The sequence below is a fragment of the Rhyacophila brunnea genome, unplaced genomic scaffold (genome assembly GCF_057557595.1).
Source record: "Rhyacophila brunnea isolate RB1 unplaced genomic scaffold, BYU_Rbru_1.0 scaffold_3, whole genome shotgun sequence".
Taxonomy (NCBI): domain Eukaryota; kingdom Metazoa; phylum Arthropoda; class Insecta; order Trichoptera; family Rhyacophilidae; genus Rhyacophila; species Rhyacophila brunnea.
The window spans coordinates 47,793,460-47,819,338 of record NW_028232965.1 but is presented as its reverse complement, the minus strand read 5'-3'; the positions used below and the strand labels follow the sequence as shown (position 1 = coordinate 47,819,338).

The following is a 25,879-nucleotide window of genomic DNA, read 5'->3' as shown; positions in this document are numbered from 1 at the left end:
GAAGAGTGGATGTAGGCTGTGGTATTTAGGGAAAGATGATGGTTCGGTCCGCCCTTTGAGGTGGTCTCCTGTGGGAGACCTTCATCTGGTATCATGGTGCATTCACCATTTTCAATTCTTAGAATTGGCTTCAATTTTATGGCTAACTATTTCATGGTATGTTTGTATATACATCATAATATAGGAGCATTATTAATATCTATATCAAGCAATAAGCATTAACTGAGTACCTATAATATAATATTGTGACTCTTTGATATGTGTGCTTTTGTTTATTAACTCACGATGACCGAACGGTAACGTGTTGGCCTATAATGTTGTAGATCCCGGTATTTTTTAATGCGTGTTTGGACACAGTATGGACCTAATATGTAGGTAGAGCAAGTGGATAACATCCATTTATTGTAAAAACAAAAATCTGTTAATACAACCTCCACTATGTAGAGGCCCATAGTTATGATCTTCTTAGGATCGAACATGGTAAAAAAAAAATTTTTCACATTCTCAATTTCTCGATTTCAAGTACAGGTATAGTACTGTGTTCTGTGCGGTGTAGTTCATATTTCTTCCAGCTGGTTCGTCACTATAGTTCTACTATGCATGCGCACCCGCCATGTAAGTACTAATTATTGCGTGAAAATTCGTGAAGCTTCTGAACTTCTTTGATCCATGCATGCAATCTTGCAACTTGCACAATAATACATTTTTACATGTGCATTTTGTTGTTATGGATGCGATAATACGTACTACAGTACACTCTCAGTAAACTGTCGCTCGATTATCCGCCGTTATTTTTACTAGTTGAAAGCACAAAATCAAGCTCTATAATTCGCCGGTATTCGATTGTCAAATTCAGTAGTCTGCCGCGTACAAGTATACAACGCAGATGAGATGGGTTCATTTTGGAAACTTCTTCGTAAAACGTACATTCATTGTGAAGAAAGTAATGTACCAGGGAGGAAAGTGCCCAAGGACCGCATCACAATAAATTATGCCACACTCCAATGAAACCGGGACACACAAAATGAAGCATTTGGTCATAGGGAAAGCCAGGAATCCTAAGCCATTCAAGAATATCTGCCCCACTGAACAACTGGTTGTGTCAAGTGATTTACTGTTGAATATTTAGTTAATAAACTTAGTCAGCGCTCGAAATGAAAAAGTTTACGAACCGGAGCGCTCGACAAATTTTCTGAAGATATTTACATAGTCATCAAATCGTATGTGTATTTTACAAATATAAGTGTGTCAGATTTTCTATTATATGGCCTATCTAGCTCAGACGGTCAACATATTTTTTCCACGAGACGGAGCGATAATTTTATAAATTTCATGAGCCGGAACGGCGCTCCGGTGTGTTCCGTTCGAGCCCTGAACTTAGTTTATAAATATGTATAATTTAGTAAATACCTACATGATTTTGATTATAAATAAAACCGTAATTTGCTATAGTACATATAAATTTCTCAAAAAAACAATTTTTACGAAATAGAAAATTTAATTATTACCATATTTTGTAAGTATCCACTATAATCCGCCGCTTTCACTAATTGGACACTTGTCTGGTTTTTGGGGTGGCGGATTACTGAGAGTACTGTAGGTATATCAAAAGTTTGTCGATCGCTGTAGTTGGGACACAATATTATAAGCACTTTAAAAATATTGTGTTAATAAATAGAATAATATTTATTACAATAATTGATATAAATTTTAATGCTGACAACACCTGTATGCTTTCTTATCCTCTCATTTACTTTTCCTAACACTTACCTTACACCTGATGACCACCTTTCAATACCTTATTGCATCACTCAAATCTTTTGGACCTCGAATTTTATTATAAACACACATAATGCCTATCAGCCAGACTACAAATCGTTTATTGTAATTGCTGAAACCAGTTGAAACTAGTTCCCCCATCATTTTTATTGTCTTGTTGAATTTGTTATCATCACGAAATGCCTATATTTGAGACACATATTGAATAAATAATTAGGAATGACATTGAAACAACACTTGGATGAGTAATAAACGGTAACAGTATATTATTTTATCTTTCTAACAATAGTATGTACAATGTTTATACAACTCGCATACGTACATTCACAATATTTTTATTTTGAAGGCAGGTGTCCTCATATCTGTATTTCCGTATTGAAATAAATTAAGCACTGTTTAACAAAGAAATACAATTGTTGGTAAATACATCATGCATTCTAGTGCACAAAAGAGAAAGGAACAACCATAAACATAAATTTTACAATACTCTCTTCCTACGTAAATGAATTAGGTATAGAAAATCATAAACAAATACAGTGGACTCCCGATTATCCAGGCTAATGGTGGGGAGAGGCGGCACGGATAAACGAAAAACACGGATATGGTTTCTGTCTTATTAAAATACTACATATCGACTTCTTAATCTGCAAACCAGCTAACTGCACTTTTGACCAAAAATGAGATTCTGATGGCATTAAAAGCATGTTTTCTATGCTCACACAAAATTTCAACCTCCTAAACCTATAAATAAATACGGTATCGTTCTTTACACAAAACACCCAACTGCAGTTGCCAAATTTCGAATATCATAAATGGAAGAAGTCTGTTCTTTATATAAATTTTCTTTATATAAAAGAGAGAAGCTAAAACAGTGTGGGAAATAATTCAAAGTACAGCTTATTTGCAGAAAAATAAATTCCAAGTGTATTTTTGAAATTGTTAAATTTCGCTTGATAATTAAATTAAGTTTTTTCCCCTTCCTGAATAATTTTCCAAAGTGGAGTTAGCCGGTTTGCAGATTTAGCAGTCGATATTATACTTTTTTAAAGCAGACAATTATTTTAACATGTTTAATACTCATTATTTATTAAGAAAATTTGTGATTTTGGTTTGTTTGCAGGAATCTTTTAATGATTTTCCAATATCAGTTCGAATTTTCCTAAGAGCTATTTTATCATTGTATACGCCGTATCGTGTACGGATAAACCGCACACGAATAATCGGAAGTTCACTGTACATCCATAGAATGTATATATTGTAAAACAGCAATAAATGACACGAAATTGATTGCAGATAACAAAAGAAAACAGTTTCACAGGATTTAATAGTAAATGAAAAATGCTTATGTCCCAAATATAAACACTCTGTACACCAGTGTTTGCATTTGTAGTTATTCAGTGTCATTTGAATTGGAATTTGACCATAATATAGCCGTTATATACTCAATAATTATCTGCAAAACAGCAGTGGCAAAGGGTAGAGGTAGGCTTTGGAGATTCGACATAAATAAAACACACTACACTTTATGAGTCATACTTATTTGTTTTCAGTGAACTAAGAATAAAAATTGCAGATGGAATTGGTATGTAAGTTTTTAAAATTCAATTAAACCCTGCCTAATGTACTGTCGACTGGTCTCCAGCTGGTATCCATATACCAGCAACCAGAAAGTGTGGTCGGTTGCCGCAACCATAAATACGTAAAGGCCCTTACTTGCATATTGCACATCAAGGTAAAATGGAAACTTAAAAAAAATGTTTATGGAATTCTTTCGCAGAATATTTAGATAATAATAAATTTATCATTGGAGACAAAAATACATTTGTTTTGATTGCTAAAAACTTACTTTCAATTCATTGATTTGCCTTGTACACTATCAATGGTACCCCACGATTAGAATTCTTTAGGACTAAACACTACTTGTACATTGTAAAATAAAATAGGACACTTTTTTATACCAAGGCTAAAACAATGGATTCAAATAATGGTAGTACCTACATACTATGAACCGACAACAACTATAACTTGAGACGTGATCTTTGCGCTAGTATCGCAATGTGAGTATTATAAGTTATTACTTCTTCAAATAGCCGCATCTCGAGTTATAGTTATTCTATACTGGCAGCTGCCTTTCGTTTTTACTTTACATGTATTTTTATATAAACATTAGATACTATTAATTAGTCTATCAAAAACATAATACGGTAGGTTTACCAGAAAAAAGGACAATGTTAATTAATGAATTAATTGAAGAGTTTGATAGAAAGGGGTCATGAGTATAATTAGGCTGTTCTGATGTGACGATTACTTCTTTAAGTTGATACCAGAAATAGTTTTGTTCTGACGACTGCAGATCGAATTAGTGGTTAATGTTTAAACACATCTTTCTCACAACTATTGCTTATCGCTCATGTCACTCCTTTAATCAGCTCCACAATTATTATCAGTCAATGTAATCAGTGGCAACTTTATATACAGAGGTTTGAGGTGTTGAGAGGTTTGGAGGTTACCTAGAGAAAATTGTGCCTCTGCAATATGTAGGTTTCGAGTGTATGAAATACACATATTGTCTGACATTAAGAAATCGGCGATAACAGGAAGTCGCTGTCGTCGCACATAGAAGACTCTTACTGACGTACCTGTCATGGCGGCAACACGTGCTAGAGGCGTATTTAAATAATGTATCGGCTCTTCTTTTAGATGTGACTCCTCTTCTTCTTCGCAAAAAACCAAAAATTTACTAATAATAATTCTAACATCACTCTTGATCGTTTTAGACATAATTTTATAATAAAAAGCTTCAAATTACGTAAATTGGCATGATAATTTTGGAATGTTCCTCATTTGAAAACGGAAGTGAGATTAGCTGCACTGGAGGGGATTGTTAGTTCACAGTTTTAACACGTGGAAAAGATGTTATTGTTCGATAGTAGCAATATTTTATGTTGCCCAGATTTTTTTAACACTTTTGGAGATATAACCTCATTTGCTTTATAGAAAACCACCACTGAATATAATAAATTAATTACTATACTCTACGAATAAATAAAGTATGATAAATAAGATAATATCCATATAAAAAAAATAATCAAAAAACTAACAATTCAAGCTTTCTACAAAAGAGTATAAAGCAATATTATGGTGTGGCCAGAATGTCTTTAAAAATAAATACTAATAAGAATGTAAATCAGTGCTTTGAAATCAACTATCAACCAACATCAGTCTTAAAAGTGCTTGTTTTAATATGTCAGAGGGAGATATTGTTTTCTCTCTCTAAACAATAATTAGTTAAACATTACGTTGATATGTGGAAATTAGGACATTAAGTTGATTTATTGCTGCTGAAGCAAAGTTTCTTCTTAAAATATTTGTACATTAATTTAAGGTATTTTAGAAGGATTGGTCGTCTTTGTAAATTTAATGTGCTATGTCAAAAGTTTGATATGCATTTGCAAAATTAAGAATGTGATTCATAAACATATTATTGCGAAACCATTTTTAGAAAGAGTGTAAACTAAAACTACAAGTTATTCCCTAGTGTAGTACTTCTCAAACTGGGGGGCACGGCCCCCTAGAAGGCTTTGGAGGTCCTGCAAGGGATCCGCAAAATATTTTAGTATTTAAATTTTAAGTCATAAAAATGTGAACACTGGACAATACCTGATACAAATCAGTCAGAATCTCGAGATCGAATTTTCACACAAACACAATACTTGAATACATAGATAAATAATCTACTAATATTTATACATATTCAGACATTGCCGAATCACGATTTTTCAACAAATATTTCCCAAACTTATATGAGGACACAAAATGAAGAAGTACAATTGGACAAGAACACCATTTGCTAAATTCCTTAAATATGATCATACTATTACATAAATGTATTACGCGGGCAATTCAAGAAGAATAATTGATTGATATTAGATCAGATAATTTCCTTGAAGTCGAATTTATCGTAAATAAAGTACCTACTGTTGGTTACTAAAGACTAAACTTTTTGGGGAGGGTAGCCTTGGATTTATTTTATGATATCGGGAGCCAATGAAAAAGTTTGAGAAGCACTGCTCTAGTGGATCATATACATTTAGTCGTGGAGTTTGCGACATGGTTTCAGGTGTGCAGGACATGGGGAAATTACACAAAACATATTTTTTTCTACATGTGAGTAGTATAATTGTTTAATATTCTGTGTTTTTCTCTTCGAAAATAAAATATACATATCGTAAATAATAAATGTCAAAATTCACCGTTTTGAAGTTAATAATTTGAAAGTTGTTTCGAGTGTCAAAAACATCCAACTAATGCAGTGTGGTTGGTAACAAGAAACATTTTATTTAATGCAAAATGGAAAAAATATGTACCGTGAAACGGGGTGAGATTAGACCAATGCTATTTTCAAAATTTTTCATATCTAATAAAATGTTTTAAGCTTTAAATTTTGTTTAATAACGACCCTGCATGACTATATAAATTTAGTATTAAGTACCTATATCACGATTATTGTTTTTCAAAAACATATTGCATTTTTTGTAATATTAAATATACCAGTAGGTATCAATATGACAGCCTTACCCGCAACCCGCTGAAACGCCATGACTAAATGTAGCTACTGTAGTATTATTAAACAACTAGACTATTCGTTTAGATGCCTTCATAATATATTGAAATATCTACACAAAACATGAACTCAGATATAAAAATACTGAACAGGGAATAAATAATTTATTTATTTTATCACTTTGAAAACATTTGAAACAAACCATAATAATGTCTTATAAATTCTATAAATTATTTTATTTCACCAATTGTCTAAATTTCATTAACACAATGCTTACGGGTCCTTTTGATTAATTTTGTAATTAACGTGTTAATTTGCATTTGAAAAGTAATTAGCAAAAACACAATTTTGTGCGGCCCGTAAGCATTGGGTTAATATACATACTAAAATATGATTATGAAATCTCTAGGAATCATCAACTAATATCAGAATAAATTGATACACAGTTGCCAATAATCACAGACATAAATGCTATAATAATATAACAGATTACAACTTATAAATATTTATGACCAGAAAATTAATCAAACAAATTAATTAATTTACAATATAATCACGCATGGCGTGGTTAGACATTTCTATCTTTTTAAAAAGGATAGTAAAATAATTTATAATTATTGAGATACAGAAAGATTCACGTTCTTAGATAATTTTAAATAACTTATATTTTAGTTTATATTCTAATTAAAATTGCAACATGAATTTAGACAATTAAATTTAATATTACAATAGACTAGAAGTGAAATGCACTGTAGAAATGGCGATAATAGCTGCCATAAACTCTTTAAAAATCACAATCTTTTTCCTACGATAAAAGATAATTATTAAACATTAAATTCAAAGAAAAAAATAATTAAATAACTATGCATACATCTCACAAATATTTACATGTTCTGGGAATAGACTAGAATTTTCGAAAGGCTCAAAATGGGCGTTTAAAAATAGGAACATAATACAAATCTTAACCCTTTAATATTAGGAGTTTTCGTAGTAAAAAAAAAGTGCAAAGATATCCACAAGTATTTACTTATTTACGTGACTAAATTTTATAAATAACTTACAAAAATCTTTCAAAATTAGTGCAAAGACAGTATACCACCAGTGACGTCCCTAGATAAAATGCCGCTCCTAGGCAGCACCAAAAAGCCGCCTCATTTTTTACAGTATTTTTATCATCCTTTCATGAGTCCAATATCTAAGAAATGTGTTGTATAGATATATTACTAATAAAATATCAGACTAATTATTCGCAAATCTGCACGTACCGTTTCTGGTCACCAAGTACATCGAAGGGCAACGGAAGTAAACTAGATAACACGAACCCGATAAAACCAGTGAGATGATTTTTTTTAATGGAAAGATATTTTCGTTATTACTAAGTTTAGGGAGCTATTTCTATATATTCCAAATAATTCTCCTCGATTTACCGCCCTTCGAGTAACTGCCGCCCCCAAGCGACGCTCAATTTGCCTACCCCCACGGGACGTCACTGTATACCACCAACCACTGACAAGCAGTTGTTGTGTTGATATCCAGAGATACATTATAATATAAACATTGTTAATTCCACCTACTTTTTCACAGATATAAAACAAAAATTACAGGTTTCAAAAGAAACTATAGAAATGGAATGTTACAAAAAAGTATATATTATACATATTACGCATTACGAAAGCCTGTATAGGAATATTTACGAGATGAGTCGGTTGAATTACAGCCATGTACAAACACAAAAAAAACACCTGAGCATATTATACTTAATAGAGTCGCAATAAAAATAAAACATGTGTCACCTAAAAGATAGTATTTCGAGGACAGTGAACCTAAAAATAAATGCAACATAAAAAAATATTCTAAAACTTCAAAACAATGCGATGCACAAAAAAAATAAATAATGGATGATGTAAATCAATTAATAGAATTCAACAAGCAAATGTTGTTAACAGTGAAGTAATATTCAATGTAGGTATAGTGTAAATGTAATTTATAGACAATCTATTCAAATTTACAGATGGATTTTATAATCAAAAATATTATATCATACATTAATTTATGTGTCTAACCTAGTTTCTCTGATATACATAAAACTGACATCAGCTTATTTTAGCAGGCAAATATTTACCCATTCCGCGGCCACATTTTTTTAATTCGTCCCAAAAAAATATATAATTAAATCATGTTTTTTTATATACGTAAAATGAGTAATAGCATAGTACATCCGGAAGGTAATGTGACTGATAGGAATTACATACAATTAATCTGATAATCTGACCCTATTCACAACCTTCATTAATTAAATGATCGGCAGACATAAAAGTACAAATAAAATTAGACATTTTCTATTACAACAATTTATGTAGTATTTCACTTCCGTATATGTATCTGTCTTTATCCAAATGAAATGACGTCAGTATTGCACTGAATTATGGAGATATATATTTTTGTTAGTGAAGTGCGCATGCATCTTTGAAATTTGATGAGTTAAATATACTAAAATAATCCTCGTGAGTGAATCTGATAATATTTTCAATCCTACAAAGATAGGACTTTGTGTTTTTAGTTTTAGACTGTCCGTTAAGTTTTATCCGATTATCGACGATAATGCTCTTCTTACCTTTACAAAAACTCAACTGATTGGTTACATCTTGACCATTCATCACGACTCTGAGATAGAAATCCAACGGAGCAGCCATCTTGGGTTTACGGCTGTCATTAAAACTGTCATCGTTTTTATTCTGAATATTCCTGTAAATCTCAATGGACATCCTCGACGCGTAATGAATGTGCAAAAGATTATCGTCAGCCAGCCCGAGAGCCAAGCTCAAATACTGCAAAGTTTTATCGTGTCCCGAGAAGAGTACAAATTTAGGTTTTTCTTCGGATATCATCCTCAATATGTACTGGACGATATGCCGTATCATTCCATAGGCTCTCAGAAGCGAAGCTTTCTTCAGATTCTTACTTTTGGCGTACTGTTTCATTTCCCAATCGGTATAAGCGAAAAGTCCGGTGACTTGATCTTTCCGAATGCAGAGCGTTTCCACGTTTCCCGTCGACTTGCTGGAATGTTCTTTATCGGTCTCATCTTTTTCATCGTAATCATCAGAGTCATCCGTGTCCTGAGTCTCAGGATTGTTCTGATTATCAAAATTAAAATCACCATCCATGTTTCTTTTCACTAGAACGACATCTTGATAATTCGTATCGGCATTTTCCAACAGCTTTTGTTGATAATATCCCAACTTTTCTTTCTCCATTTGACTATCAAAATCTAACACAGGTGCTTTAACGTGTGGTTCAAATCGCCGTAGGTTCACATCCCTGATATTCCTTATATTATTTTCACTTTTCGAGTTATGGAAGAAACGCATCGACTTCAATTCATCTGTTAATAAATTCTGAGAATTACCATCATTGTTTGCTTGTAAAAGTGACCGCATTTTAGCGTCTACAGTTTGTATAGAAGCGCGGTTCATATGTTCTTCTTTAATAGTTTTGAGATTAGGTTTTACCGATTCAACTGGTTTTTCTACACAAGGCAACGGAGCGGAATGACAAATGTAAGCGAGCAAAGCATCTTCGAGTATGTGCGGATCCCGAGAAGCCTGAGAAGGTGACTGGGAGACAATCTTGGAGAGCTGTGTCACTAAATCTTCGATCGCTGGATGAGAATCAAGGCGTTCTTTCAGTTCATGAGACACCATTCTAAAATGCATAAGAATATTAAATAATTTAATTGCCAAATCCATGATGTTTGGGTTATGAGTTTATACAACAGACTGATAGCATTTTTTTAACTCTACATTAAGGTAAAAGTGTGCAAGTCACCAGTATATTTTAAGCCGTTAAAAATCAATAATTAGAATAGAACTATTTTCAAGTTAAGCATAAATTGCCTGAGGGTTGTTTTACCCAAGTCATCTCCAAGTTGATCCCACTCCATCCAATTCTGTGCCTTGCATTGCTATGTACTTCTGCAAAATTTAACTATTTCACCGATCCAGTGGCCTCTCGGACGTTTTTTAGCTCTTGGGTACCACAGATTTTCTCCAGTAGTACCCATTGACTGTCTCTTATTCAAGCCATGTATCCTGTCCATTTCCTTTTCAAATTCTTAGAAAACTCAATTCAATGTTGTTTTTTTTTTGACCATGTCCCAATCCTAATAAGATCATAATATGGGCCTCCACAGAATGGAGGTCTGTATTAACAGATTTTTGTTTTTACGAGAAATGGATGTTAGCCACTTGCTCAACCTATCAGATCCATACTCTGACTCAAACATAAATTGAAAAACAAATATGTGTATTTGCTAGACCTAGGATTCGAGCCTGGGACCCACGACATCATAGGTTGACACTTAAGCCACTCGACCATCGTGGGCCATTCAATGTTAAGTATAATAGTTTGCAAATAATCATAACATACTTGGCATAGGTGTTGGCAGCAGGGCAGGCGCAATCAGCGGAACAGAATGCGAGGCTGGGGCTCTCTTTGGCCACAGCGCCTCCCGCACCCCCCACTCCTCCTAACATCCCCCAAATTAATGCCAGCGCAGACTGAAGAGCTCGCCTGTAACGGGTGCTGTGGACTATTATGTCACCTGAAAAAAACATAAAATAAATTACTTTTTTCTACGTTTACTTGACTCGTGGCCCAAGTGTAGCATTGTTGGTAGAACGGCTGTATTTGAAGCTTTAAAGCAAGGGTCGGCATCATGCCCAAGATTTCGACTTCTAAAATATAGAAGAGAGTATTTTTAACGCTCCGTCTTCAAACAGAGCAATCTATACAGGACATAATAATTACTCTGGTGACCACACGAAATTAAACAACATGACACAATAATATCTTACATAATTGCGATCCCGATTTTTCGAACAATCTAACAAGAGTCTAACCACTTTAACCCCACACCTATTTCATTCACTGTCATTAATTCTTAAAGATGCACTTAACTAAGACCAATACAATTTAACCTAACCTAAAGTTTCAAATTGTACTGGAATGTTTGTTGTGCCTATGCGTAAATTTGATCGTATTCTGGGTGCCTTTTTGTGTAATGATTTATTAGGACGCACTCCCTAAAAGCCTAAAATAACTGTTAATGTACATTTTAAACATATTATATTGTTTTCGCGTTCAATGCAGAAATACGAAAAATCTCCATGCTCCCCCTATCAAAATTTCATAGTTAACTAATAAATTCTGAAAAAAATGAATTGCTTAAAATAAAAAAATGCACATAGGTAATAAATACTATTTACAATTTTACTTTCGTAAGTAAGTACCTACCTATGTATAATAAATATTATATTAGATGTACAACTCGGAAAAAAAATAGTGCGATCCTTATGCTTGATGTGAGCTGCAAAGAGTTTTTATGTGAGGACTAATTTGGTCAATTTTAATCTTAAATCTCCACAGTTTGTGAAAAAAACCATTTTTTTCGGTAACATATGATTTACAGCGCTAAAGCGCCGCATTCAACTAAATATTATGATGGGAATGGCAACAGTAATTTTCGCGAGAAGTCATGGTTGCAATATAAAAAAAATATTTTCGAAAATGCATTTTTAACAAAAAAAAATGTACCAATTATTTAATGATTTGCACATTGCCCCGCAAAACATTCAAATTGCCCCCCGGTGGGGCGTACACCCCACGTTGGGAAACACTGGATTAGTGCATACCGATTATGTAACATGCGGTATAAATAAACTGAAATTAACTTTTAACAGAACTGCTCACAAACAATATATTTTTGCACTGGGGGGTTACCCTATTTGGCCTATTTCAATACACAATACTTCTATTGTTCTTAGCCTAACTTAAATTTTATGTCTTACTCATAAAAAATGAATATGCGTGGCGACGATATACAAAAAAAATGTGCTAACTAATAAATACATATTTATTTTGTTTGGTAACTATTTTATGATGTTTAATTACGGTATTTTGTATACTTGTTATAATTATTTTACGAGGGTGGGTCAATAATTCCTTAGAAAAAAGCATTAAAACAGTTTTTATTTTTGTATTTTTTTTTATTTCTCAACATAATCTCCTTGGAGCTCAATACACTTGGTTAGACGTTTCTCAATTTTTTTTAAACCGTCAGAAAAATAAGTTTTCGGAAGGTCCTCAAAATAAGCATTTGTCCGATCGATGACTTCTTCATTTGCAAAAAAACCTTGTCCACTTAGCCATTTTTTTAAGTTTGGGAAAAGGAAAAAGTCACTGGGGGCTAAATCTGGCTAATACGGTGGGTGGTCGACCAATTCGAACTTCAATTCTTCAATTTTAGCCATTGATCGTAAACATGTGTGAACACGGGCATTGTCCTGATGAAAGAGGATTTTTTTCCTGTTTAAATGAGGCCATTTTTCTTAAATTTCGTTTTTTAGCTGGTCCAATAAAGATGCATAATAATCCCCTGTTATTGTTTTTCCTTTTTCCAAATAGTCAACGAAAATAATTTAACGTGCATCCCAAAATACAGTAGCCATAACCTTACCAGCTGATTTTACGGTTTTCGCCTTCTTTGGACATGGTTTGTCTTCGCAATCCACTGCTTTGACTGTTCTTTCGTCTCGGGAGTATAGTAGTGTATCCATGTTTCATCTACAGTCACAAAGCGACGAAAAAATTCATCCGGATTGCGTTGCATGAGCGACAACAGGGCTTTAGAGGCCACCACCCTATTGCGTTTATTGTCGACTGTGAGCAAACGCGGCACCCATCTTGCAGAAACTTTTTTCATGCCCAATTTGTCATGTAAAATAGAAATGACGCTACCTTTTGAGATCCCTGTAACCTCAATTATCTCACTCAACTTTAATCTTCGGTCACTTAACACCATATCGTGGATTTTATTGATCATTTCTGGTGTAGTCACCTCTACAGGACGTCCTGAGCGTGGTTCATCCTTTGTTGATGTACGACCACGTTTAAATTCATTTAACCAGTTATAAATAGTTGCGAGTGAAGGAGCAGATATGCCGTGAACTAAATCCAACTCATTTTTTATTTCCTTTGCTGTTAACCCTTTTATATTAAAATGTTTAATAACAGCTCTAAACTCAATTTTCTCCATTTTCCATTTTTCCATTTTCCACAAGCAAATTTTTTTTTAAAATGTACGAAAAACACACAACAACCCGACCAATCTGGTTGAAACTTCGCAGCATACTGAATCGGTAGTGCCCCTGCATGAAAACAAACCGCTTACAGTACTAGTCGCGCCACTTGTCGGCTTTTCTAAGGACTTATTGACCCACCCTCGTAGTATACCTATCTATTATAATTAAATACTATAATGTTCCTCAGAAATAAAACATTATAAAGGAATCACACGGAATAAGTAATTACAATCATATTAACGTGATGCTATAAATGTGAATAATGACAATTTTAATTGAATCTAAAAGAAGTTTGTGTTTCGATACCTCACTAATCATCTAATACTGTCAACTTCAGTTTTCCCTCTCCACTAAACACTTGCAAGCGGAATGATTTTGTTTACTGAAAATTCTGTGGACAATTTCTAGATTAGCGTAACTATTTGAGCTCGTAAAGTTGTTTCATCAAATTTAATGTTCAATGAGCTACTGCTGCAGCTTTTTTAGTCAAGAGTACGCAGTATAAAAACGAAAAGTATTAACGGCATTGTTACTTACCTATGTTCTTTTCTAGATTGAAAATTTCGTAATTTGAGTTAGAATTAGAAACATACGATTTTTACAAAATACTTATACTGGGTGGGAAATGAACCCACCCGCAATGTTGTGCTTTCAATAAAGATTACTACATTCTTAATTCTTGTGCATTATTTGTTGAAGAAAACATACAATGATGTTCCTGAGGTAAATGCAAAGTGTGTCAGTATTGTAGAAGGTTGTTCACTTTACAGGGATCTGTGAACCTTTACTTAAAGATGGTAGCAAAATATGGTCTATTGCCGTGTGTACGTCTGACAGTTTTTGTAGTTGATTAATTGCACCACCTTAAAAGACAAAGTGGACAAAGATTTTGATTCAAAAATAGATTGTGTACAATCTCTATATACCAAAGTACGATCAAGCACAGCGATTATTATAGAACAGGTTGTATCAAATTTTAATATAGGAGTATCAAGTATAATATACTGTTCGCTATACATCTTTAATTCACTTCAAAATTTATTTTGAGTTGATTGTATGATGAATAGATATTGAATCGATGTGAAGTTATTTCTTACCAGTTGGACCAGCTTGGGAAACTTCTTCCGCACCTCTGTGCCAAATGTTGGAAGTCAGAATTACAATTTTAATAAAATTATATATTAAATCTTAAGTATAAGCAATTATTTTGACAAATATTTTTCATTTACGTCAAATTTCGAGTTGAACATGTTCTTGTCAGCCGGCTTTTAGTGCAACTACATAAGTTTTATGGTACAACAAATACGTATATTCAATATCAAATACTTGCGAATATGTTTTAAATAAGATGATTTCGCTTTTTTGACAGAAAAAGTTACGTTTTCCACACCTATACTCTCGGATCCAGTGCTGTTGACATAAATTTTTGTTCAGACAAATTAATTTTTTTACTTTAAGAATTTTGCAGTTTAATATATTATATTGATAGACACGAATAAATTTTGTGGTTTGAATACTTTTTTTGTTACCCCGTCTTATCTGTTATGCGTCATGTGTTCACACTCGACTTTGAAAATTTCTTCATCGATACGTATCTCTGTCTTATTCCTTCATTGACTTATGCAATACTGTAACATGCGTTAGAAAAGGACCGACGTGTATAATTGTGACATACCATATAGGACAATTTTATTTAAAATACTCTATTTCACCTCTCATTTCATAAATAGGTATGAATTCTGGGCATGGTGCCGACCTCTGCTTTAAAGTATCTGGACAATATTTAATTATTCCGAAAGCTCATGGACTATTGAAGGATGTCTTAAAGTCCAAGAGTGACATTTCAAAAAACCCGCCTACCTTCTGCTGGCATTCCGGGCTGAGTTTTTAAATCGGTGTTAGCTGCTGTTTTTGTGTTGCTTTTGGCATTAAGAAGGCTGTCTTTATTATTTTCTTTGATCATAGTATTGTCAAGCAGAGGCTTCTCATCGGAAGGTTTCTGCATTTTCAAATTCACATCTGAGGGTGCCGAACTGTTAATTTTGTCAACGTGACCTGAAAATAAATGAATAAATATTAGATGCAGAAATAATTTGTCAAAGCAGAATGTATCACATAGGACAGGGTTGGCGAACCTTTTTACATACGCGTGCCAAAATTAAAAAATATTTTTCGATTGTCTGACGTGCCAAACAGTAGGCTCGTTTTTTTTTACGAAAATATTTTCGGCGCGGGCTGCAGGTTGCACAAATTTTCTGCACAATTTTTCTCCGTCGGCTCGTTTTTTTTAGGACTAAATTTTCACCGCGGCCCGCAGGTTACTCAATTTTTCGCAGTCGGCTCGTTATTTGCTTGCTATTTTTTGTACAATGCGATCTGCGCGTCGATGGGTAAAAATAATACTAAAAACCGTAATATTAAAAGTGCATGGCTATGTCGTCATTATTTTTTTATATGTAGGTAAGTATAATATTTATTTGTAAAACTTTTTTGAAATTTTTTATTGGTTTTCATTTGCGTGCCGTGCAAATTCATCTCGTGGCATAGGTTCGCCACCCCTGACATAGGAGATACTTTTAGCTAATTTCGCATAAGTTTTACATGTATGCGCAGTTATCAAACATACAAGTACACAATCTCCAGTCTGGTAATGAACATCTTCAATATTGGATGCTTCTAAGCAATCTCATTTATAATACTCTTCATTTATTGTGACATTTGTAGACTAATTGGATTAAAAAAATAAATCTGTAAAAGGTCTGAAAGAAGGTTACTTCTCACAGATAATTGAATTTGTTTCATATCCTACTTTCATTATAAGTTTTAGATATTTTTTTTCATCATATTCTATTGAAACTGGTGTTGCCATTTTGAATAAATGTTTTATTGTCAATCAATTTGATTTATATGATACCTATTAGATTAATTAGTTTGCCAGTTATCATAATATTATAAGGATGTTTTTTCCCTTAGATAGATCTTTAAAATTATTAATAATAATTAATAATTAAAATTATGAAAATTGTTACCAGACGATGATCAATATTTTGTTTTGAAAATATGGATGACATTGATTCGGACAAGGGGTGGTTTCAACAGAATGGCACTACGTACCATAGGACACTGCAATCATTGATTTATTGAAATCAAAATTTGGCGATAAATTCATTTCGAGAAATGGACCTCAAATGGCCTCCAAAGGCGATTTGACACCTATCTTTTCCAGTGGGACTATGTAAATCACTGGATACAATTAACGTCTTGGAAGCCAACATTATTTGTGATGCTTCAGAATGCACTTCGTCAAGTACAGCCGCGGTGGCTATATGCCCGAAATCATTTTAGAATTAAAATTTTTTGTAAAAACACCCTTTAGTACATTACTATTTACGAGTGATTTTGACATTGTGTGTAAGACAATGTTGTTTGTCGATCATAATATAGAAACATTTTTCTATTGTAGATATTGTTTATTCAAGAGTGAATTCTAAAGATAATATAATGTAAAATAACAACTCAGTCAACAGAATAAAATGAAGTTATGTTATTATTTTATATTCGTTTATGATGAATACATTATTTCTTTCTGCATTACATGATACGCATTTCAATTATTAGAATGAGATAATTTTATCTCGAATCCAGAATTGTTTTCAGTTCTCACCGCGGTTAGTGATGTTTAACTCTTTCTCCTTGGGCTGCAGATTCCAGCCCAATTTTGTAGCGTATGCTTCTCCCAGGAGAGTTCCAGTGGCCAGCAGCTGCTGCACGCCAAGCAACGTAAGCTGTCCCAAGCGGCATGCAGCAGTCGGATTGCCGGGAACTAATGGAAAATTGTGGAATGGACCCGGTACTTGTGCCCAAGGTGCCCGACCCGCTCCTGTCACGTTTGTTATGTAATCCTGATACCTGAGTATAACAAAGTTTATAAATATTAATGAAACAAAGTAATGTCATTCTCCTCCTTCACGAAATAAAAAATTAAATCATTTCACAAACAGGCTACTCAAAAGTTTAACATGGTTGTTGCAGATAAACTGATTTGTATTATTCTAATTCTAACATGCCTGTATACCTATAAACGTGAAAAAACACAGTGAATTTCGGTAGTTTTGATAGAAAATAAGTCATAGTTCGAGTGGTGTTGAGCGAAAGATAAAAAAGATGCAATAGGCTCGATGTAAATGAAATTGGGAATAAAAAGTGTAACAATAAACAAATTCACCGTGAATTATCATGCGCACTAGAAGAAATCGCATCTGTGGATATTCAAGGTTGAATAATTGTTCGACTAGATTACGCATAACGTAATGTTCGTGAATCGACATAATGATAAAACAGAGGATATTAACCAAAAAAATCGTATCAAAGAACAAAATGCTTCTTTTACTGGTGGATTTAAGACATTTTAATTTCGGCCTATCTCATCATACTAAAGCGCACTATAAAAAACAATTATTATAAAGCCTGTGCTCACATGCGCCTCAGAAACCTGAACATTAACTCTGAGAAATTAACGCGCCATAGTTTGAAAGAAAGGTTGTCCGTGGTATCTATGGACAAACCGGGGATGATAACATGCAATGTTAAGCTCTACAATTTGCGTGAAGATTGCAGCACAATTCAATCAATCAAGAATGGGAAGCTGCACAGGCTAGGGGTCGTGTGCACTGTTTGAACAATAATGAACCAGCAAAGAGAGTAATTACAAGCAATTTAATACTGTACAGGAGAAGAGGTGGGTCAAAAAATCGCTAGCTAGATGAAGTTATCTATGTCGGGAGTATACTCGAGGAGAGTTTTTGGAGAAAACTCAGACCTACTGTGCGTTGTCATGCTCCTGATGATGATCGATACAAACAGAAATAAAAAAGACTATTTATAATTAGTAGAGCGTGTAAGGAAACACCATTAGCCAATGAAATCATTTGTTTGAAATATGTAACTTCCATCACACTTTGAATGTATACAGTAAGTTGGATAAATCTTTTTAAGAGTATAGATCTGGTTAGTAAATTTCGTGCCATGCTAATTTGACTTTGTGTAATAGTTAAAATAAAAATACAATTTGCTACAAGATATTGGATGCCATGCTTGATTGCAAGCCTGTCAAATACAGCATTAGGTATCAAAAAGATGTATCATACTTTCGAAGTAATGGAGTGGGCTTCCGAGGGTCACAGTTAACTTTTTCTATTCCTCTAATATGCGTCAGAGGACCTCTGTCACCATGTCTCACCACAACGATGACTCCTTGCAAAGACCAGACATCGTCCATTGATAATCCTGGAATGGAAATATATAATAGTATTGAAATTCAAATTTATTTATTTTACGTATAACATGAAAAATTACGTAATCCAAGCATTCACATGACATAAAAACAAAAAAAAAGTAATAGATATTACAAAAGTACATGGAAGCGAATTGATTGACCACAGTTACTACCCTCCCAATTGGGATTATCAATGGCAGATTAGTATTGCACCTTGGGAGAACAAACTATGAATGCTCTTGAAGTTATTGTTGCTTACTTACTAATACGATTTCTAGAAACTTTACAATTACGTAGTATCACTTCCCTCCATTTTGGTAAGAGAATTTCTCAACTGTCACTTTGTGTTTTTTTTTCGTCTGGATTCGGGATGGAAGGTGGATAATTATGACACCGAAATTGTTATCAGAAACGGCGAGGTTTATTTAACGTTAATATTATACTATATGGTTACATTTTGAATAATTTATTTTATCCGTACGAAATCGGTGTGCTCGCGGTTTAGCTGTTTGTCGCGATCTCCGCGCCATCTTGTGATTTTTTTCAACGAAACCGTCGTCGAAAAGAAAGCGACGTTGCAAATCTCTAACGGTTATATTATAATCTACTCTACTTACGGCATTGCCGGCTCGGCTCTGTTATTATTATTTATTTTCGTAATCAGCGCTTTATTATTTGCTGGCTTCGATACCGATTCGGGCCTCTTCAGATACACAAAGACATCCCCAAATGGGGACCATACGGGGGTGTCACAGTAGGTATATTTCATAATTTTTCGATGGTTTCATGGATTTTGAAAAATCATAAAAATTAAATGTAATCCATCCCCTTATCGATATATAATTATATTAATCTAAATTAGGCATGCTCAGCGTATCGATCACAGGATGGATTTTGGTTCAAAGCACCATAAACATTTAGGAGTTGAGTCGTGAAAATTGTGTCAAACAGCATGTCAACAAATAAAAGCCGAAATTGGTTCTGTTGTTCAGTAGTTCGAAAAGAAATTCGGTGACTTCCAAAAAAATTAAGCGATTAATTGAACAATACATAACTTTCAATTTAAATCCGGTTTGGATATTAAAAAAGTCACCATTAATGAAAATTACTCATTGATCGAACGTATGTTGAAAATGAGATATTAAGTCTGAAAAAAAAAATTTTTTTGAAGGCCCACATGTGAGAAGAATCATTGCTGAAATTCGTGCCTAGACAAAATTTCCCAATTTGAGAATATGCAGTAAAATTCAACATTTTCGGTTCAACTTCTTTGCGTAAATCTGCATTTTCATATTGAAAAATTAATGATTAAGAGTAAGCAATGTTCCAACATGGTGGACAAACAAACACCTTCAGGGTTCCCTGAAGCTAGCCCTTATCCATTACTCACCTGATTCAACAGATGGTGAACGAAATACAGACCCATGTGTTTATGCATTAACGACGGAGATAAACATGTCTTCTTAAATACATGTTTATTACGAACTTTGCAGGTTGGTAAAAACAACTATCGTTTGTTATTATTTTTATTATAAGCTTAGCAAAGTTTGTTTAGTTAATGGATGACAATGTGAGAGTGCAGTAGATCACGTGTGATTTGTTAATAATATTCATGAAGCGATCGTCATATAAAATTGATTTTATCGATGCAATCGGAATTAAATTGTTGGGTTACCTTCGTTTTCAGTTTGAATATTTTCAGGGGCATTACAGTATTTGGTGACGATTTTCTTTAACTTTGCGTCTCCTCTTAGTAAATGATGAATATCCCTTCTCGGAGAAGACTGCTTGGGCATATTAATGGCCTCTTCTGTGACAATATATTTGTACATTCCTACAAGAGATAAATTAATGATTATATTCATTGAATGATTGAATTCAGAATATCATTTTTTATAATGTTGAGTGGGGTTTTTCAAAGAAAATATGAGACTCATGGCCACAGATATTTTTAAACCTCTTCAAAATTTAAAACTATGGGTGCAAAAATATTAAATATATTTTTTTAATGGTATATGTATACTTAATACACTGTAAAAAAATATTTATAAAAGCATTTTGCTCTTTGGCACTAGGAAATTTATGTTCAGTTACAGTCGAAATATGTAAAAAAAAAAGTTTTAAAGCATGCACAGCGAGTAAGTTGTGTTTTTTCTAACAGAATTAAAAATTGCGGCTTTTAAAATTGTGAGGCCCATAGCAGCTGCCCCTTCTGATATAGGTACCCTGATAATAAGTAAAAATCATTGACATCTCGAAATTAATTACATCGATTTTTTAACAACAATGCTTGGGTGAAAAGTTGTTAGTTTTTGATAAAACAAGTAAGTACTTGATTTGGAGATGAGGAAGGCGTGAGACGATGAGATTTAAGTGAAAAATATACAGCTTTAATCACTTTTAGTAACACAAGTAGGTAATTCTGCACATGGTTGGTTGGTCAAAACCTTTATTATTACCTATGACAGGTGACTGTTTTTTTGTGTGTTTAAGTTATTCCTAAATAACGAAATAGAAAAATTAGCACCAACAAGTTCACATTATTAAAAATAATCATTTTCGTAGCAATACATTTCACATCTTAGCTAGGACTTTCATTATGAACACATTTGCGAGAAGCACTGAAAATCATTATACACAATACGTAAAACCACGGCAATTAGGATAAAACCTATTAGAATTAGAATTGTTTAAAATAAGCAATAAATAAAAGAGACTTTAAAACAACTTTTAATTGAAAAATTAGATTGATAACAACACAACTCACCAGCTACAATCAGGAATATCCACACACTCATTATAAGATAGCAGTACAATGCCCGGTGCTGTGATGAAAATTTAATCATTTCGGAGAGCATTTTGAAGATTCCGTATTATAACTTATTACCAGTCAACATTTATCATGGATAATCCATTTCCATACCATTAATAAATGTATATTTTCAGATTACAGTAAGTATTTTTATTTGTTTCTTGTTTGTAACCATTCAATTTGCTTTTGACAGAAGTAAAAATGTTGGCACTAAAAATAATATTCCTGAAGATTGTTTATGGTATATATAGTGTGTATAACTTCACGATAAACTGAAATGGTAAACTTTCGAGTGTAATATTTTAATTTTTTTATTGAAAATCCGATCTAAAGTTAACCATATTTCATCTTTGTAATAAATGTAAATTGTAGATCGTACTTTGTCTCTGATGATTTTTTTTATCATTGCAACTCATAAAGAGAAACTAGACAGCTGTCATCGGGAGTAATGTTTTGTATACTTCGATGTTTATAAAAGTTTTAAAATGCCGAAAATTGATGACGAATTTATATGGACGAAAAGACTGAGTGCCCAGCTAATCAAAGAATACGAAGCGACTCCAATACTTTGGAACGCTACATCCCCACATTATAAAAATAAAATTTTAAAGTTTCACGAATATGTTCGCTTGTCAAGAATATTTAATTGCTCGGCAGAATGTATCGAAAAAAAGTTACTGAACTTTAGAAATCAGTACAATAGGGAAATATCAAAGATTATCATTAGTCGAAAGTCTGGAACAGGCAGGATTTACGAATCAAAATGGTTTGCATTCGACTCGCTGCATTTTCTCCAAAATTCAATATCCCCGAAGAGAACTTTTATTCATATGGATAAAGTAAGCCAGCATTAAATACTTAGTGATATAATTTAATGTAATTGATGATATTATGCAGCGTACTCAATTCTTTAGGATACCAACCGATGGTAGTTGATTTAACTTGAGATTAACATAGAAATGATTATGGATACATATTATTGCTTTTTAATTGATTTGAAATTACTACCAATCTGTATCAGACATTAAATGTATCCAGCTAAAATTGCCGCCGTATCAATTGCAAAACTGACATAAACGACGTCACTTCTACAGCATTGCGTGCGAGCAAGCTTTTAGGATTCGTCATGAGACAAGCCAAGCCATTCAAGAATCCAACTGTTTTACGTACACTCTATGTGTCGTTAGTACGGAGTATTCTTGAGTATGGGTCCATTATCTGGAGTCCTTATGAGGTTTCCTATAAGCTTGTTTTAGAGTGTGTTCAGAAAAAATTTCTTCGACATTTTTATTTTAATGTATATAATTATTCTTTTCCTTTTGACAGCTTCTCAAACGAGTATTTTCCGACTAACTTTCTTTAAGGTATGCTCGCCTTTCATTCTCTTGAAGCTCGTAGGTCACTTCTGCTCTTATAGCATTTTTCCCTGCTCTCACGTGGTATACTTTCCAATCCCGATATTCTGGTAAATTTGAATTTTTATGCACCCGTCCATGCGTCCCGAGGGCTGTGCGGCTGGTCAATGCACTCCCTAGAGATGTAGACATTTTTAGTGATGTATTATGCATTCTGTTTTTTAAATTCTATTTTATTGTTTAATTTGTATTTTTTTTTAAATGACTGTTTTTTTTAAATTTTTTTCTATAAAAAAAATTTTGCTTTGTTTTTTTTTTCTCTAGTTGATTTACTTGTACATTTTATTCTAAATGTCGTGTTGTGAACGTCTTGAATTAATAATTTGTTGTGTGCTCTACATGTTTGTTTAAAAATAAATTTTTCCTTAAATATGAATGAAATCCGTGCAATCAATAGCACTTCAACCAAAGCTTTGTCAAAGAAACATGAATAATTTTAATTACCTATTTTAATTAATGGTTTTAGTAGCTGTTGTCAAACACCATCGGTTACCAGAATGTGGTTCTAAAACCGTGGGTCACCTGCTTGAATCGTGCGCCCGACAAATTCACATGTTGTTTTCCAATGTGTTTGGATCCGGAGCATTGAGTATGTTCGAGTGAATGAGTAATAAAAATTTCTCATCAAAACACCTGTTAATGCACCTCTTTGGGAGACAACCTATATTCACGCCGGATTGTAGAATTAACAGTGATAATGATGAAGACTGACAGTTGTCATTTATAACTTTTTTTAACATATATATGTTTTACCGCTCGCCATGACATTGGCATTAAAATAAAATTCTGTGCACAAAATTCAAATGTAACGCAGAATGTTACCAGCCAAGCGGCTGACGGTTTTAGTCCAATGACCGAAGTTAAGCGACATTGCGGGCGGATGGTACTTGGGTGGGTGACCGCTTTTGTAATATGCAAAATAACATTTTGACATTTTATTATTAATGCGAACGTTCGAATTTTTTCGAGAGCTGCTTGGCTTTAGGAGAAACAGTTTCTCTCAGACATATACATGATCCAATGTATTTCCGTGTAGCGGAGATAATCAGCATCAGGCTGCTGATGCATTTATATAATTTAACCTTAGTAATTTATATTATTTCTTTTATTATCACTCAATCTAAAAATGTCTAATGCTGTCCAAATATTCTTAATAATCGCCATGTATTGAATTTGCCGAATTTATTTGCATAATAGAATATATTTTTTAATTTATTTTAGTATCTACCTACGCCTTCTGTGCAGCAGACCTTTATTCCCAAACAAGAGAAAATAGAATACACCCCTGATGACATGAATCATCTCCAGGAAGTCAAACAGGAAAATATATTCATGCATCCTGAAAACTACCCACCATTACATTCAGAGCTGCTAAGCAATCGAAGAAAAACAGATCACCCGAAAAATGAAACAGTTTCAATTATGCCGCACTTCTCCTTACCGTCGTCAAATCACGGCAAAGACGAACACAGCATATACGGAGAGTACATCGGAAACCGTATCAGGGGGCTACAGGACAGATTTTTAATTTCAATTGCCCGAAACAAGATCGAAAATGTACTTTTTCAGCTCGAAATGTCCTTACTCCAGAATAATTCCTTGTTTGATCCTAAATCATCTCTCGGCGATGGACAATCGGCTTCTGCGACTCCTTTCTCATATTACTCTTCAAATTCCATTCAATCCCCTTCTCAAACCAGTTTTGTCTCAAATTCTTCCAGCCAACCACCGTCCCCTCACAGCCAAGATTACGGAATCAGCTCACAGACCATGGTCTTGGATTTGACTGATTTTCATAAGCCTGTCACTGAGTGATTTGATTACGAATGAAACCTCGATTAAATCGTTAGTTTCTTATATATTAAACCAAGGGTCCATGAAAATTAACGGTATTAACATTAAGAATCTCTGCAACACTCATATTTGAAGTCTCAGTTAAATACTCCCGTTTTACATCATCGAACTATATTTTATGAAATTATTAAAAAAGTATCATACTTAAGTATATATTATTACTTCTAATTTTTGCATTATAAATTGTTAATTCTATATAAATCATTAGATCCGTCCTTATTTAAGACTTATTTTATAATCGTACTATTTATATGTATAAAAAATATAGATTTAAGTTAAGATAAAATACAATGCATAAATTACTAATTTATTTGTAGTGCCCATTATTTACTGCAATCTATTAATGCTTAAAACACATTATTTTTAATGTCTGAAAAAATATATAGACACGTTATGTTTTTTCAAGACCATTGATGACTCACTTGGTTAAGCAAATAGCTTATTATTTTTCATAAAAAACTGTTTACAGCCTCCCCAGAAGATGGCCAGGATCCACATCGGATTGTAGGGCCTGAGGCAGATACAGCAATGGAATATTATGGGATAGAAAAAAACAAATGTGTATTTGGTATTTTTATAATTAAATATAAAAATGATTACATATTATTTGTGTACACTAAAATCTAAGTATGTAATGTTAATCACAATATGCTTTCCATAATATTTTTATTTTCTTTGTTCTTATTCATAGAGAGATTAATAAACATATACTGAACTGCTCGAGCTTACCGATAAATGTTTATTTATATTTCAGCCAAGCCAGTAAGCTATAAATTTTTGTAGTGAAATCTTAATACACACGTATTTCCAAAATCTTACAAACGAAATATTTGATTTTATATACATGTTACAACGATAGTAATTGAATACATCTATTACATACTTATGGATCGCCGATGATAAACTGTATTGAATATTAGAGTTTTTACAACAGTTTACAATATTTTAAATTTCGGTTCACTATTTTTTTATGATTTAGTACATCGTACCTTTACGTACTAAATTATTATACATGGCATTATACAATATTATTTTATA

At 33.2% G+C, this 25,879-nt stretch overlaps 2 protein-coding genes across 2 annotated transcripts; one reads left to right on the top strand and one right to left on the bottom strand.

Moving 5' to 3' along the window:
- Positions 1 to 536: 536 nt before the first annotated feature.
- On the top strand, positions 537 to 24,945 carry LOC147068462 (uncharacterized). The gene is made up of 2 exons (XM_085952116.1): positions 537 to 615; positions 24,209 to 24,945. The coding sequence occupies exons 1-2, from the start codon at positions 601 to 603 to the stop codon at positions 24,800 to 24,802; spliced, it is 609 nt and encodes a 202-aa protein (XP_085808242.1). The 5' UTR covers positions 537 to 600; the 3' UTR covers positions 24,803 to 24,945.
- LOC147068463 (uncharacterized) lies at positions 8,642 to 21,821 on the bottom strand. Its single transcript, XM_085952115.1, has 7 exons — positions 21,528 to 21,821; positions 20,436 to 20,594; positions 18,633 to 18,771; positions 17,150 to 17,394; positions 15,346 to 15,540; positions 10,772 to 10,946; positions 8,642 to 10,048 (listed from the first exon to the last, which is right to left on the bottom strand). The coding sequence occupies exons 1-7, from the start codon at positions 21,616 to 21,618 to the stop codon at positions 8,788 to 8,790; spliced, it is 2,265 nt and encodes a 754-aa protein (XP_085808241.1). The 5' UTR covers positions 21,619 to 21,821; the 3' UTR covers positions 8,642 to 8,787.
- Positions 24,946 to 25,879: the final 934 nt, after the last annotated feature.

Excerpts from the sequence above, each read along its gene's own strand:
- LOC147068463 (XM_085952115.1), bottom strand. The coding sequence starts at position 21,618 with ATGCTCTCCGAAATGATTAAATTTTCATCACAGCACCGGGCATTGTAC. Across the intron at positions 20,595-21,527 it reads GATATTCCTGATTGTAGCTG|GAATGTACAAATATATTGTC; the intron begins GTGAGTTGTGTT and ends TATCTCTTGTAG. Across the intron at positions 18,772-20,435 it reads TATTCAAACTGAAAACGAAG|GATTATCAATGGACGATGTC; the intron begins GTAACCCAACAA and ends TTTCCATTCCAG.